This window comes from Bufo bufo, chromosome 2 (genome assembly GCF_905171765.1).
Source record: "Bufo bufo chromosome 2, aBufBuf1.1, whole genome shotgun sequence".
NCBI lineage: Eukaryota > Metazoa > Chordata > Amphibia > Anura > Bufonidae > Bufo > Bufo bufo.
Window position 1 is genome coordinate 549,672,036 of NC_053390.1, and position 16,891 is coordinate 549,688,926.

General features: G+C 43.0%; 1 protein-coding gene across 2 annotated transcripts in view; it reads left to right on the plus strand.

Annotated features, from left to right (window-relative positions):
- ABCG2 (ATP binding cassette subfamily G member 2 (Junior blood group)) overlaps positions 1-16,891 on the plus strand; it is a 120,202-nt gene that overhangs the window by 74,387 nt on the left and 28,924 nt on the right. For both annotated transcript variants that reach the window (XM_040418096.1, XM_040418097.1), the window contains exons 3-4: positions 15,313-15,372; positions 15,462-15,576. In XM_040418096.1, the coding sequence (XP_040274030.1) occupies positions 15,313-15,372; positions 15,462-15,576 (175 nt within the window). The remainder of the gene's footprint in view (positions 1-15,312; positions 15,373-15,461; positions 15,577-16,891) is intronic.

Here is a 16,891-nt window from a genome sequence, read left to right on the forward strand (position 1 = left end):
ATATACATTTTTGGATTGAGTGCATAGTGCTACGTATATTGATGCGACTATTTGTATTAATTAATACTCTATTAAGAGGTGTGAATGTAAGCATTTTTATATATGGTTTTATACATGTTTTTATATACTAGTTGTTTTAGGATTAAAAATCTTTTATATTGCCATCTGAATATTCCCTGTGTCATCCAGATATTTTGTGTGCCCACATACCTGTGGTTAGTGCCTTTTGGTGAGCCGCTATATACAAAATTTGGATTCATTTTTCCATCACGTTATACACTGCTCATTTACATGGTTATGACCACCTTGCAATCAATCAGTGGTGGTCATGCTTGCACACTATAGGAAAAAGCACCAGCCTATGTGCACTCACGGCCTCAGCCACCATAGAGGCCAGCACTTTTGACTATAGTTTGCAAGCACGACCACCACTGATGGATTGCAGGGTGGTCGTAACTATGGAAATGAGCAGTGTAAAATGTGATGGAAAAATGAATCCAGCGAGCAAAGCAGCAATATGAATAGTAACAATACATTAATAAGTGGCTTGTATTCACTTTCTCTACATAATAATAAATGCTATTTGCTGAAGTGAGACAACCCATTTAACTATCTTTGGGGTAGTTTTAGAACACAGTATGTCCCTATGTTTGCCATGTTTAAAAACAAGTGTCTGTTTTCCTTTAAAGGGGTTGCCTCGTTTCATTAAAAAAAAATTATCAAAGTTAAGTACAAGACACTTACTAATGTATTGTAATTGTCCATATTGCCTCCTTTGCTGGCTGGATTCAGTTTTCCATCACATTATGCACTGCTTGTATCCAAGGGTTATGATAACCCTGCAATGAACTTGAATGAACTTTGTCTACATGATAAATGCCATTTGCTGAAGTGAGACAACCCCTTTAAGGTACGGTAGCATTGTCAGAATGGCCTCTGGACATTCCACTTTCAAGTTGGACAGCTATCCTCTGGATTTAGGGCAGGGGAGGAAATAAGTAAACAAACTGGTTGTTCCATTGACGGGAGAGAGCATCCAATGTAAGGGTGATCCTTATTGTAGAGAGAGCCAAACATTGGTAATTTAGAATTTTGTCTGGTCATCATGAGATCTGAGTTGCAACAAATTGAGCACTTGCTGAAACACTTGTGGTTTGAGTGCCCATTCTCCCAGTTTGAGAAGAGAGACTAGATCTAGAGAGAATAGATCTGCTCTGGTGTTCAGTGATCCTCTTATATGGACTGAGGAGAGATCCTGGAAATTATTTTCCAGAAATCCTATGACAGTCCCAGGTCCAGAATCTATACATACTGTAGATTGTCTGATTGTATCTAGACACTGTTGCTGTAAAGCTCTGGAAGGACATACTTCAGACCCAGGTATATTGCCCTAGTTTCTCTTACATTGGAATAGACTGTGGTGATGTGGTTTGTCTTGCACCAAAACTCCTGATGCCATATATGACCTAGGTGGGCCCACCATTCGTGGGGATGAGGCATCTATAGTTAGAATCTGATGATGAACAGTCTCCAGAGACTTCTCTTTTGAGAAGTTGTACCTCACAACCAACCATCTGAGACTGGTGAGTGTCACTTAGTTGAATGTCTGCTTCCTGTCCAGTACGGCTGGTAATTTATTCCAATGTAAAAATATGTTCTTCTGTAGAGCTATGTATTGTCGAAGTCATTAGGTCTAAGACCCTCATGGCTTTCCTTACTGTAGTGCTGGTGGTATGCAGAAGCTGGGTTACTGATGTCCTGATTTGGGCTATCCTCCCTGGAGGCAGAGTAGTTGGCATGCTTTTGGAGTTGAGAATAGACCCCAGAATCTGTACTCTGGATGTTGGGGCAGAGTGGATTTCGTCCGTTTGATATGAAATCCATAAAGCTGAAGAAACCAAACTGTTGTCTGTATTTGGTGACATACAAGTTTTTTGGTTTCTGCCACAGGCAACCAGTCATCTAGATATGGGACTATTTGAATCTCTTGAAGTCTCAAAGCTGTGTTCAAAATAGTGGTGAGTTTAGTAAACCCCTTGAGGAGCAAAAGGAGGGCAAGTAAACTGGTAATGAAAAATGCAGCATTGGTGAGAAACCCCCACCAGGCCAAGTTTTTATCCATAAGGCCTGGCATGTGGAATTAGATATCCTGTTCTTTACCAATAATCGGAGTATGTCCAAGGGGTAATCGCAGAGTAAAAAATGGCCCCTTTCACACAACCGTATAGCTTTTTCAGTGTTTTGCGGTCCGTTTTTTACGGATCCGTTCCGTATTTATTAATTTTTTTCATTGTGTTTCTGTTTCTGTTCCGTTTTTCCGTATGGCATATACAGTAATTACATAGAAAAAATTGGGCTGGGCATAACATTTTCAATAGATGGTTCCTCAAAAAACAGAACGGGTACGGAAGACATACGGATGCATTTCCGTATGTGTTCTGTTTTTTTTTTTTTGCGGAACCATTGAAATGAATGGTACCGTATACGGAAAGCAAAAAACGGTCCGTAAACGGGGGGGGGGGGGGGGGGGGGGGGAACGGTCGTGTGAAAGAGGCCTAAATCAACAGCCAGCATCAGGGAAGACAAAAAATCTTTTCCCTCTGAATACATCTAGTAGATCTTGTCCAGTCTGGCTGAGTCAGATTCTAAAGCTGGACTTACAGGGGCTGACTGAGCGGCCAATTGTCGGGAAAAAAGTGTTCCTTCCCGACAGTTGGCAGCTCGTTCAGTGAAGACCACTGCATTTACATGTGGCGGTCTCCTTCACTGTATTGGGCCAAGAGATAAAATCGCTCATGTGAACATACTTATTCATGTGACTGATTCAGTGTTCAGTCCGAGTGGTGTCTGTTGTAAACAGGACAGCCAGCACTCGGGCAGGAATAGTGCCTATGTGGAATTGCTCTAAGCCCTCATGCACACGACTGCAGTTTCGGTCCGCATCTGATCCATTTTGCGGATAAGAATAGGCATTTGAAACCTGCTGAGAGACCTGTGGAAGGGAAAATGCGGGATGTCCATGGCCATTATTTATGTTTTCCGGATCCACGATTTGCAGACCGCAAAAAAGGATAGGGCCATGTGCATGAGGCCTAAACCTGAACATTTTAGCAATCTATAAAGCATTTCAAATAATACTGACCTTCGTAGACAAACTGCAAGAAAAAATGTATAGGGTGGTGGTTACTATGAAAGCATAGTCACGGTATGGTGGAGATGCCTTTGAGGGGCTACATGTTGAAAGGAAGAGTCTTTTTGCATCCTGTTAATCCAACAGGGAGTTACGGGAAACGCCTCCAGCCAAACCACATTGGTTCCTAGACAGAATATGATACTTCTTTTTTGTTGTAAAATTTAATATATATTTTTTTAAAATCCACTGCACGTAGCTTGCAAAGTGGGCACGTCTTTTAGGCTGGGTTCAGACCTGAGCGTCTTTGATATGCGCGTTTAACGCGCGTTTTTGACGAGCGTTTTTTGCAATAGTAAACGCGCGTTTGACGCGCGTTTGTGTGATTGACTGCAATGTCCTATGGCCACAAACGCGCGTCAAAACGCCCCAAAAAAGCTCAAGTACTTGTTTGAGCGTAGGGCGTTTTACAGCGCGTTTTTCAGCGCTGTAAAACGCTCAAGTGAGAACCAGGGCCATAGGGAAGCATTGGTTTTCATGTGTTGAGCGTTTTACAGCGCGTTTGAACGCGCTGTAAAACGCTCAAGTGTGAACCCAGCCTTAGGGAATGGGGCATGGCATTTTGGCACAAACTACAGCACTGTGTGGTGAGCAAGTTGGGTGGGAGACCCTTAAGAACCAACCTTTTTTCCATATTCCTTTAATTCACCACCACAAACGAGTGGCCCATGAATGGCGCCTGTGTCACTTTACTGACGTAGATTTTATTTTTGCAAGCTTTTTCGATTGAAGGTTCATTAGTGCTGTGTCATGCAGCTTTCTGCACAGTCGTGATTTGTGTGTGATTTAGCTTATGTGACTACCCTTTTTCCTTTTTTAAATAGCTTTTTTATTATTTTTTGCCTACCTTGCATAAGTTTTGAATTTAGACTTTATCTGTTAAATATCTCAGAAGCTATTTGAAGAAAAGCCAGATATTTTCTATTTCTACATGAAAACTCGGTGACCATTTACAGTATTATACCTATCAATAGGGTTACACATGTAGAATAAAAGTGAAAGTTTTAGGGTACTTCCACACTTGTGGCAGAGGATTCCGTCAGGCAGTTCCGTTGCCGGAACTGCCTGCCGGATCCGTCAAAATGCATGGATCCTGATCCGTATGACAAGTGCATTGAAATGCAGGATCCGTCTCTCTGGTGTCATCCGGTAAAATGGATCCGGCACTTTATTTTTTTTTCACATTTTTTGCAGACCGCAATGCCAGATCTGTTTTGCCAAAAGAACACTCAGGGCCGGATCCGGCATTAATGCATGTCAATGGGAAAAAATGCGGCAAGTGTTCTGGAATTTTGGAAGGAGATGTAACCGTAGCATGCTCCTTCCTGATCAGTCAAAAAGACTGAACTGAAGACATCCTGAACGGATTACTCTCCATTCAGAATGCATGGGGATTAACAGTGGGATGCGAAAGTTTGGGCAACCTTGTTAATCGTCATGATTTTCCTGTATAAATCGTTGGTTGTTACGATAAAAAATGTCAGTTAAATATATCATATAGGAGACACACACAGTGATATTTGAGAAGTGAAATGAAGTTTATTGGATTTACAGAAAGTGTGCTATAATTGTTTAAACAAAATTAGGCAGGTGCATAAATTTGGGCACCACAAAAAAGAAATGAAATCAATATTTAGTAGATCCTCCTTTTGCAGAAATTACAGCCTCTAAACGCTTCTTGTAGGTTCTAATGAGAGTCTGGATTCTGGTTGAAGGTATTTTGGACCATTCCTCTTTACTAGTGTTGAGCGAACTTCTGTTTTAAGTTCGGCGTCTAAAGTTCGGCTTCTGGTTAGCGGAGAATCCCGATATGGATTCCGAATTCCGTTGTGGTCCGTGGTAGCGGAATCAATAATAGCCGATTTATTGATTCCGCTACCACGGACCACAACGGAATTCGGGAATCCATATCGGGATTCTCCGCTAACCGGAAGCCGAACTTTAGACGCCGAACTTAAAACAGAAGTTCGCTCAACACTACTCTTTACAAAACATCTTTAGTTCATTCAGGTTTGATGGCTTCCGAGCATGGACAGCTCTCTTTAACACCACAGATTTTCAATTATATTCAGGTCTGGGGACTGAGGTGGCCATTCCAGAACGTTGTACTTGTTCCTCTGCATAAATGCCTTAGTGGATTTTGAGCAGTGTTTAGGGTCGTTGTCTTGTTGAAAGATCCAGCCCCGGCGCAGCTTCAGCTTTGTCACTGATTCCTGGACATTGGTCTACAGAATCTGCTGATACTGAGTGGAATCCATGCGTCCCTCAACTTTGACAAGATTCCCAGTCCCTGCACTGGCCACACAGCCCCACAGCATGATGGAACCACCACCATATTTTACTGTAGGTAGCAGGTGTTTTTCTTGGAATGCTGTGTTCTTTTTCCTCTATGCATAACGCCCCTTGTTATGGCCAAATAACTCAATTTTAGTTTCATCAGTCCACAGCACCTTATTCCAAAATGAAGCTGGCTTGTCCAAATGTGCTTTAGCCCACCTCAAGCGGCACTTTTTGTGCTGTGGGTTGAGAAAAGGCTTCCTCTGCATCACTCTCGCATACAGCATCTCCTTGTGTAAAGTGCGCCAAATGGTTGAACGATGCACAGTGACTCCATCTGCGGCAAGATGATGTTGTAGGTCTTTGGTGCTGGTCTGTGGGTTGACTCTGACTGTTCTCACCATTCGTCGCTTCTGTCTATCCGAGATTTTTCTTGGTCTGACACTTCGAGCCTTAACTTGAACTGAGCCTGTGGTCTTCCATTTCCTCAATATGTTCCTAACTGTGGAAACAGAGAGCTGAAATCTCTGAGACAGCTTTCTGTATCCTTCCCCTAAACCATGATGGTGAACCATCTTTGTCTTCAGGTCATTTGAGAGTTGTTTTGAGACCCCCATGTTGCTACTCTTCAGAGGAAATTAAAAGAGGAGGGAAACTTACAATTGACCCCCTTAAATACTCTGTCTCATAATTGGATTCACCTGTGTATGTAGGTCAGGGGTCACTGAGCTTACCAAGCCAATTTGAGTTCCAATAATTCATTCTAAAGGTTTTGGAATCAATAAAATAAAGTGCCCAAATTTATGCACCTGCCTAATTTGTTTAAACAATTATAGCACACTTTCTGTAAATCCAATAAACTTCATTTCACTTCTCAAATATCACTGTGTGTGTCTCCTATATGATATATGTAACTGACATTTTTTATCGTAACAACCAACGATTTATACAGGAAAATCATGACGATTAACAAGGTTGCCCAAACTTTCGCATCCCACTGTAACTGATCAGTTATTTTCCGATATAGCGCCCCTAGGACGGAACTCAATGCCGGAAAAGAAAAAAAACGCTAGTGTGAAAGTACCCTTAGGGTGTGCTGCAAATTTTATAAATCCATGCTCGTTATGTTGCTGAAGTGTCAGGGATTTTATATTGCAGATTCTACCCTTTGCCGTCTTTTTCCCTGAACATCACTTTTGTGTCCACTCCTCCTCTAAAAATTGAAACAAAATGCAGTTGTAAATCCAGTCTATGGGCATGACCACATGGGTCCAAAACTCTTTTTTTTTTTCTTTTTTTTTTAAACATCCAATTAGCTGGTACTGTAAAATGATGCAGATCTGCCACATGCAAATTTGTGGCGGCAAATCCGCAGGGGCAGATTTATCGAAACAGGTGTAAAGGAAAACTGGTTTAGTTGCCCGTAGCAACCAATCCTATTCCACCTTTCATTTCCAAAGGACCTCTGAAAAGTAAAAAAGGTTGAATCTGGTTGCTATGGGCAACTAAGCCAGTTTTCCTTTACACCTGTTTCGATAAACAGCGTTTACACCTCCTGTGAATATACTCTTACAGTTCCATTATGTTTAAGATAATGGTCTTCGAATAAGCCTTTATAGAAGTATCTTGCAGACATTGATTCATTAGTATAACTTTTATTGCTTCATTGCATCTCATGAGTTGCTCCTTAGTAGCTCTTGACTTAGATGGCTAATGCTACTAATTTACAGAGTACGCAATACTAATGTCACTGCTAACTGTAGAGACTACAGAGATTTCTGTGGTACCGCTTAAGGGTACAGATTGTGATTCATTGATAACAATTTGGGGGCCGATATTGGCCCCCAGTTGTGCCCACATCCCCACTAGTACTGGCATAAAAAAAAAAAATCATCTCATCCAATTGCATGTGAAGGAACATTCGCTCTGCTCTGGTGTCAACTAGGACCTGACGTTCCCAGCGGCTTGAAGTCACAATGCTGGGAGGGCAGGTCCTGCTGCCTTCAGTGCGCAGCAAGTGGAGGCCATTAGATGGGAGCTGTGAATGTAGCCTAACTTAGCAAATAATTTCAGTGGTTTACCAATTAGTGACTGTCACTGGGTCAGAGGTATCTTATCAATGCTGTAATCAGCTTTCGAATTTTGACCTTTCAATCTTATGTTTATGACAGGGAGGAGACCTCAAGCTGTCATGCAGAGCAGAACACTATAAATGCATTAACTTATAACACTTTTTTACTGCAATGTAAATACCAGACGGATAAGGACATTTGTAGTTTTTTTGGTTTGAGTGGAAGAAACTTTAAAAGATCAAAATTAAAATTATACAAAAAAGATGTTTTCCAGCCTCTTTAAAGAGGTTATCCTACGAAAAAACATTACTATGCAGTAAATAGGGCATTTCAAATGAAGTATTACTGCAGTATAAATACAGTAGTAATTATTTTTTTTTTTTTATGTGCATTAAAAAAAATTTCTCTGTTAGCGCCCACTGCTGTTTATCCCTCTGGTTCATCTTCTTCTGCATTCAATGATAGACCAACACGCTCAGTAGCTTCCCTGCGACTTTTCTCTCCCCTCAGTGCTGGGTAAGTGATCTCGTAGAGAAGCTGCTGAAGCAGCTCAGACACCCTTCATTCATTCCTGCTTATACATCCATAGAAATATATACATGGGAGGATTAAAGGGGTTGTCTCGGTTCAGAGCTGAACCCGGACATATCCCCATTTTCACCCAGATGGTCTCCCTGATATGACCATTGGAGCATGAAACTTGCGCTGAATCACGCAGGGCAAAGGCATTTTCTGGAGATCCGATGACTGCTAGGGCAGCGCTAAAGCCCACCCATCAGAGCCAGTGACATCAAGTCTCCATCTAGCAGTGTAAACACCTAAACAAAAAAGCCCTTGCCCTGTGCGATCCAGGGAGAGCAGTGGAGCATGAAATGCTCCAATGCTGAAAGTAGGGGGCCTGCCTGGGTGAAAATGTGGGTATGCCCAGGCTTGGCTCTGAACCCGGACAACCCCTTTGAGTGGCCCAAAGAACCTAGGCTGTTCATGGAGTTCTGGCCCCATGAGTTAAAAAAACAACAACATATACTGCACACTATATCCCTCCTCCCCAACCCTAGTGATTAAGACCTATTTAGATGAACATTGCAAATCAGGCCAATGACCCACAGTGAACTTTATTACAAGTGTAATAAAAGCACATGACAGTAAGCAGGTTAGACAATAGTGGTAGTAGCACTACCATAGAAGCAAGTGCACCAGCAGATTAGAGGCAAAACCCAGAGCGGAGAGCCAGTGAGTTCTTCACAGAGCCACTGGTGGTGGGGATGAACTGGGCAGAGGGCTCACTGGTCGCACCTCCAGGAAGGTCCCGGTACACTTGGCCCCTAACTGTAGAGAACCACACTGGTGAACCCACTAGCGGAAACAGACAACAGAACTGGAACCCAAGCAATCACAGGACATGGAACAGACAACAAGACAAATGGGAACCAGCACAGAAGAAAATGTCTGGACCCCATGCAGAATGGAAGCATGGTGGTCTCAGGCAGAGCTGCACAGACTAGAGATCCTCCCTCCGGAGAACCCAGGGGCCCTCTCACAAAATCAGGACAAACATGGAACAGGAACAGAAAGGCACTGCAGGACAGACAAGGGACTGACTAAATCAGAAGCAGTAGGCACTGCCAGGCTGGACAAGGACAGGCAGACACAGAAGCAGTTTAGCACTGTCAAGCTATCAGATGCAGTAAGAGCACTGCTAGGCAAAACATGAAACGGAAACATTAACATATCACAGAACAGAAATAGGAGATCAGACAAGGCAATAACAACATCCTAGAACAAGTAACAACAACATCAAACAGAACAGACAAGGACATAACTAGTTCTGAGCGAACTTGTGTTTTAAGTTCGGCGTCTAAAGTTCGGGTTCGGGTTGTCGAAGTATCCCGTTATGGATTCCGCTACCATGGACCATAACGGAATTTAGAATCCATAACTGGATACTTCGATAACCTGAACTCGAACTTTAGACGCCGAACTTAAAACACAAGTTCGCTCAACACTAGACATAACATCAAACACCATCACAGAACAGGTACCAACAACATCAGACAAGGCAGCAACAATGCATTACCAGGTGACACCACAAACAAGAGCATATATAAAAAAAAAAAATGGGTCAGCAGCAAGGGGCTACACCCAGTAAGGCACAGGACAGAAGATAGACTGACACCAAGCCCCACAGCTCACAGGTAGATATAGCTGCATAATGAGGGCACCTGATAAGCCACACCCAGGAACGAACCAGGGGAAGTTAACCCCAACAGAACCAAACAGGGAGGGGAGCCTGCATGAACAGGGAAGTGAACACACAGGCTGCAGTACTGGACGTTGCCCCTGGCAACCAGCATACACTGAGTCCACCGCAGCCAGTACGCCAGAGCACAAGCAACCCGTGACACAACAGAAATGCATCCATACTAATGCCATGTTCATACACAAGGCCGCAGCCAGCACGCATCGCAGAACCAGCATGCATGGGGATACCCACAGCCAGTACACAAAGCGCATGCAGCCAGCCTGCACGGCGCCACAGAGATGCAGACACGAAAATCCACAAACACAGGTCACAGTTCACACACAACACTGCAGCCAGCATGCAGTTCCAAGCAACCAGCTTACACAGGTGTCAGCCTGCAGCCAGTACACGAGGGAGCCTGCAGCCAGCCTGCACAGCAACCGTGATAAGAACTGCACAGAGAAGCAGACAAGGGGAGAGCAAACATTCACAGGCAGCAATTCCACAAAACACCACAGCCAGCACACAGCCCCAAGCAACCAGCATACACAGGAGACAGCCTGCAGCCAGTACGCGAGAGGGCATGCAGCCAGTCTACATGGCCAAAACTGTCACAGTGAACCGCACTGTGACATGATGATATCTTTCAGCCTCATCTCTTTAGAGTTGGATTGCCAATTTACACTTGAATGTCATCCCATTGACTGAAAACACCTCACTCTAATTTCACCTTCAAATTTTCTGCTAATCTTAATGGTTAACTTAGGCCCCTTTCACACGGGCGAGTATTCCGCGCGGATGTGATGCGTGAGTTGAACGCATTGCACCCGCATTGAATCCTGACCCATTCATTTCTATGGGGCTGTGCACACGAGCGGTGATTTTCACGCATCACTTGTGCGTTGCGTGAAAATCGCAGTATGCTCCTCTTTGTGTTTTTTTTTTTACGTAACGCAGGCCACATAGAAATGAATGGGGTTGTGTGAAAATTGAAGTGCGGATTCGGTGCGATTTTCACGCACGGTTGCTAGGTGACGATCGGGATGGGGACCCGATCATTCTTATTTTCGCTTATAACATGGTTATAAGGGAAAATAATAGCATTCTTAATACAGAATGCATAGTAAAATAGGGCTGGAGGGGTTAAAAAAATAAAAATAAAAATTTAACTCACCTTAATCCACTTGTTCGCGCAGCCGGCATCTCTTCTGTCTTTATCTGTGAGCAATAGGACCTTTGATGGATGGTGATGGATCATGTGAAGGACCATGTGATGAACGCAGTGACATCATCAAAGGTCCTATTGCTCACAGATAAAGACAGAAGAGATGCGGGCTGCGCGAACAAGTGTATTAAGGTGAGTTTAATAATTTTTATATATTTTTTTAACCCCTCCAGCCCTATTGTACTATGCATTCTATATTCAGAATGCTATTATTTTCCGTTATAACCATGTTATAAGGGGAAATAATACAATCTACACTACAACTAACCCACACCTGAACTTCTGTAAAGAAGTTCGGGTCAGGGTACCACAGTCAGTTTTTTATCACGCGCGTGCAAACACATTGCACCCGCGCGATAAAAACTTAACATCGGAACGCAATCGCAGTCAAAACTGACTGCAATTGTGTTCCTACTCGCGCGGGTTTGCTGCAATGCACCGGGACGCATCTGGACCTAATCCGAACACGCCTGTGTGAAAGAGGCCTTACTATTTCCGCTCACAGACATTTGAAATTGGATTAGTTTCCTCAATAAATAAGTCTAATATTTTTGTTTGTTTTGGTTATCTTTTATCTACTTTTGGTTTTAGGTAAAATTCATGCAGCTATATTGAACATTCTGAAGGGTTCACAAACCCCTAAGAACCAGCCTTTTTTTCCATATTTCTTTAATTCACCACCACAAACGAGTGGCCCATGAATGGCGCCTGTGTCACTTTACTGACGTAGATTTTATTGTTGCAAGCTTTTCTAAATGAAGGTTCACTAGTGCTGTGTCATGCAGCCTTCTGCACAGTCATGCTTTGTGTTTGATTTTGGCTTCCTTTTTCCCTTTTAAGATATCCTTCAGCCTCATCTCTTTAGAGTTTTCCCACACCGATATCTTAGGTTCCTTCATCCTCCCCCTCTTAGTGCCCCATCTTTGTTATCCTACTGCTACCCCCAATACTGTGCACACTGTGCTCCCCAATGCCCCCAAACACTATACAGCAGACATTATACTGCCATACACATAGTTTCCCCATAATAATGGTGCTATCCAAAGTCCCACCAATAGTAATTCTCTCCCAGAGTGCCCCCAGTAGTTCCTTTTGCCCCAGTATTGCCCTTAAAAATTCTTATTCCCCCTGTGGGGCCACTAATAATTCAAATTGCCCCATTATTCTCCCAGTAAAAGTGACAGAATTAGAAAAAACAAATCCTCACCTCGCTTTCACTGCCTGTGATGCAGCCAACAAGCCTTTTCTGGCTGTGGCTTGATCTCTGTGTGAGTGGTCATGATGACATCATTGCTCTGCTCAAGACTCACCAGAGACATATATATAAATACAGTCCTGATCAAAAGTTTAAGACCACTTGAAAAATGGCAAAAAATCATATTTAGCATGGCTGGATCTTAACAAGGTTCCAAGTAGAGCTTCAACATGCAACAAGAAGAAATGGGAGTGAGACAAAACATTTTTTGAGCATTCAATTTAATGAAAACAACGAATAAACTGAAACAGGCTGTTTTTCAGCTGATCAAAAGTTTAGGACCACATGCCTTTAAAAGGCCAAATCTGTGCAAAGATGTGGATTTATTGTCATTTTCTGTCAGGTAGTCACACGTTGTGATGGCAAAGGCAAAAAAACTCTCCCTTTTTGAACGTGGTCGGGTTGTTGAACTGCATAAGCAGGGTCTCTCACAGCGCGCCATCGCTGCTGAGGTGGGACGCAGTAAGACAGTCATTTGGAATTTCTTAAATTCTTAAATAATCCTGAGGGTTATGGAACAAAAAAGTCAAGTGGAAGACCCAAAAAAATGTCATCAGCACTGAGCCGGAGGATCAAATTGGCTGTCCGTCAAGACACTGGACGATCGTCGACCCAAATTAAGGCCTTTACTGGTGCTCACTGCAGCCCCATAACCATCAGACGGCATCTGAGACTGAAGGGCTTTAAAAACAAAAGAACTTCTTCAAAGACCTCGTCTCCTTGAACGCCACAGAACTGCTAGTTTGTACTTTGCAAGAGAGCACCAAACATGGGAAATTCAAAGGTGGAAGAAAGTTTTATTCTCTGATGAGAAAAAATGTAGCCTTGATGGTCCTGATGATTTCCAACGTTACTGGCATGACAAGCAGATCCCACCTGAGATGTTTTCTACGCAGCCACAGTGGAGGGGGCGCCATAATGGTCTGGGGTGCTTTTTCCTTCAGTGGAACAATGGAGCTTCAGGAAGTGCAGGGGCGTCAAACGGCCGCTGGACATGTCCAGATGTTGCAGAGAGCATTCCTCATGACTGAGGGCCCTCGTCTGTGTGGTAACAACTGGGTTTTTCAACAGGACAATGCTACAGTACACAATGCCCGCAGGACAAGGGACTTCTTCCAGGAGAATAACATCACTCTTTTGGCCCATCCTGCGTGTTCCCCTGATCTAAATCCAATTGAGAACCTTTGGGGATGGATGGCAAGGGAAGTTTACAAAAATGGACAACAGTTCCAGACAGTAGATGGCCTTCGTGTGGCCGTCTTCACCACTTGGAGAAATGTTCCCACTCACCTCATGGAAACGCCTGCATCAAGCATGCCGAAACTAATTTTTGAAATGATAAACAATAACAGCGGAGCTACTCATTACTGAGTTCATGTTTGGAAGTTGGATTTCTGTTTTGGGGGGGGTTTAGTTTTTTTTGGGAGGTGTGGTCCTAAACTTTTGATCAGCTGAAAAACAGCCTGTTTCAGTTTATTCGTTGTTTTCATTAAATTGAATGCTCAAAAAATGTTTTGTCTCATTCCCATTTCTTCTTGTTGCATGTTGAAACTCTACTTGGAACCTTGTTAAGATCCAGCCATGCTAAATAGGATTTTTTGCCATTTTTCAAGTGGTCTTAAACTTTTGATCAGGACTGTATATGTATATCTGGTGCTATATGTGAGGGTCCATTTTCCGTGCAGTTGAGGAATGAGTTGGCACGCTGTTGCCCACCCACAGAAAGGCAAGAAACAAGTCCTCCAGATAAGCATGTGAAAAAAGTTTATAATTTTAGGGATAACTACTTTAAATCATTTATCAGGATATAAAATAACAATTGAAGTAATAATGACCTTACCAATCCATGTTACTTATGTGCCAACACTTCCCTTGTCCCTCGTTGGTCTCTGTTTGCTGGAGCCCAGTAAATAATCATTGGCTGTAGCAGTGAAGTGAACAATACCATTGGGGTCACCGCTGCAGCCAGTGATTGGCTGTATGGTCACATGCTGAGTTTATACGGTATCACTTAGGCCAGAAAAGCAGAAACTGATAAGGAAAGCTGAGAAGGTAAGCTGTTTGTAAAAAAAAAAAAATTGTGTGTTTTGAGTGTTTTCATTTTTATGTAATCTGACCGGGACATAATACCATCTGGACATTATCTTATACCCCGCTTCCTGGAATCTACTCGCAATGGATGACTTGTAGAGCAGGCAGAACAGTCTGGGCCAATGGTCAGTGGGGACCTCAACTCCCAGATCATGCGACCACTTTGTCACATAAGGGGGAAGATAGTCCTGACGAGGAGCCACTAATGTCTGATAACACTCAGATAAGGAATGTCTGTATGCGCCCGAGCCAACACATGCTTTCTCAAATACGGTAAGTGACCTGTCATACCCTGCGGAAGTCGGAATTGAGGAGAGGAAATGTGCCAGTTGTCTGGATCTCCAAAGTCCCAGGGGACAAGGATCCGTCAAATTCAATAACTCGTCATACGTAAGACAGGTTCTAAAAAAGGGGGCGCGAGACCTACCACTAACGCACCAATGCAGAAACGATCCACCCCAACAACTCGCCGGGAAGCTGGGATTTCCTAGAATTGGGAGCATCGGAGAGGGAGAGGGTGAGATCAAGGGACATTCTTTGACCTTATGAAATTGTGCAATGGTGGGACCTATTGTGGGATGATTGAGTGTTTTCATATGGCATTCATGGTCTACATATTCCATAGAGCTAAATTTTATGATAAAAAAAATAGATGTGTTCCTATTAGTATCTGAGCTATACACATTGAATAGTTATCTTTATCATTCGGTTTCATTTTTCAATTTGACCATAACATTTTTTGGACTGATTTGGCCAGGTTGAAAACAAAACAAAAAGACATTTGATACATAGGTAGACTGTATCCCTGTGAGATAGAGGTGGTGTGGAGGGGTTTATACAGTTCTACTGAGTGTTTGTAGTATATGTTCAGACACTTCCAATGTTAAAATTATACATATGTACAGTATATAAATCTATCTATACATTTTCTGATATTATTTATGTTCTTTATATTTCTAGTGGGATTATGAGACCTGGTCTAAATGCAATTTTGGGTCCTACTGGCAGTGGGAAATCATCGTAAGTAGTATCACATTTCTAAGCCAGTTTTACGTAGACCAAGCCACCCCTGTATGAACAGACATGACCTGTTTCTCTTCCTTCTGAAGGCTTTTGGATGTTCTTGCTGCCAGGAAGGATCCGCGTGGGCTTTCTGGTGAGGTGCTAATAGATGGAAATCCACAACCACCAAACTTCAAGTGCCTCTCTGGCTACGTAGTACAGGTATTTAATATGCAGGTTGTTTTAAAGAAGGTTATATTTTTAAGTATCCGTGTTCCTTAAGGCCTCTTTCAGACGGGCGTTGCGGGAAAATGTGCGGGTGCGTTACCCCGCGATTTTTCCGCGCGAGTGCAAAACATTGTAATGCGTTTTGCACTCGCGTGAGAAAAATCACACATGTTTGGTACCCAAACCCGAACCTCTTGACAGAATTTCGGGCTTGGGATCGGTGTTCTGTAGATTGTATTATTTTCCCTTATAACATGGTTATAAGGGAAAATAATAGCATTCTGAATACAGAATGCATAGTAAAATAGCGCTGGAGGGGTTAAAAAAATAAAAAAATAAAAAAATTTAACTCGCCTTAGTCCACTTGCTCGCGCAGCACGGCATCTCCTTCTGTCTCCTTTGCTGAACAGGGCCTGTGGTGACGTCACCATGGTAAAAGATCATGTTATGACCGGAGTGACGTCACCACAGGTTCTGTTCAGCAAAGGAGACAGAAGGAGATGCCGGGCTGCGCGAGCAAGTGAACTAAGGTGAGTTAAATTATAATTTTAGTTTTTTTAACCCCTCCAGCGCTATTTTACTATGCATTCTGTATTCAGAATGCTATTATTTTCCCTTATAACCATGTTATAAGGGAAAATAATAATGATCGGGTCTCCATCCCGATCGTCACCTAGCAACCGTGTGTGAAAATCGCACCGCATTCGCACTTGCTTGCGGATGCTTGCAAGTGTCACGCAACCCTATTCACTTCTATGGGGCCTGCGTTGCGTGAAAAACGCAGAATATAGAGCACAAGTGATGCGTGAAAATCACCGCTCATGTGAACAGCCCCATAGAAATCAATGGGTCGGTATTCAGTGCGGGTGCAATGCGTTTAACTCACGCTTTGCACCCGCGTGGAATACTCGCCCGTGTGAAAGGGGCCTAAAAGGGACAACTATAAAATGCAAGTGTTGGTTTGTACCTGTGAAAATAAAAGCCATTTGAACGTACTTTCTGCTCCTAAATGCTGCTAGTTCCTTTCACGTGACAGCCTCAGACTCAATTTCCGGGACTTCAGCTAATGTGCGTTTTTGGATCCAGTATCTTCTCTTATGAACCTGGCTCTGCACAGGCGTCATCACTGACGTCACATATGTTGTAGTCTGGGAGCTTTGGAAGGAAAAGAATCCAGATCCAGGCATGCTGGGTTTGATATCCATATAAGATATGCAGGATATCGATAAGCAATTTGGCTTGGGGTATGCAGTTTAAAAAATGCATTAGGGTCCCGAAGTACCCATTTAATTCTAAATTCCTAATAGGG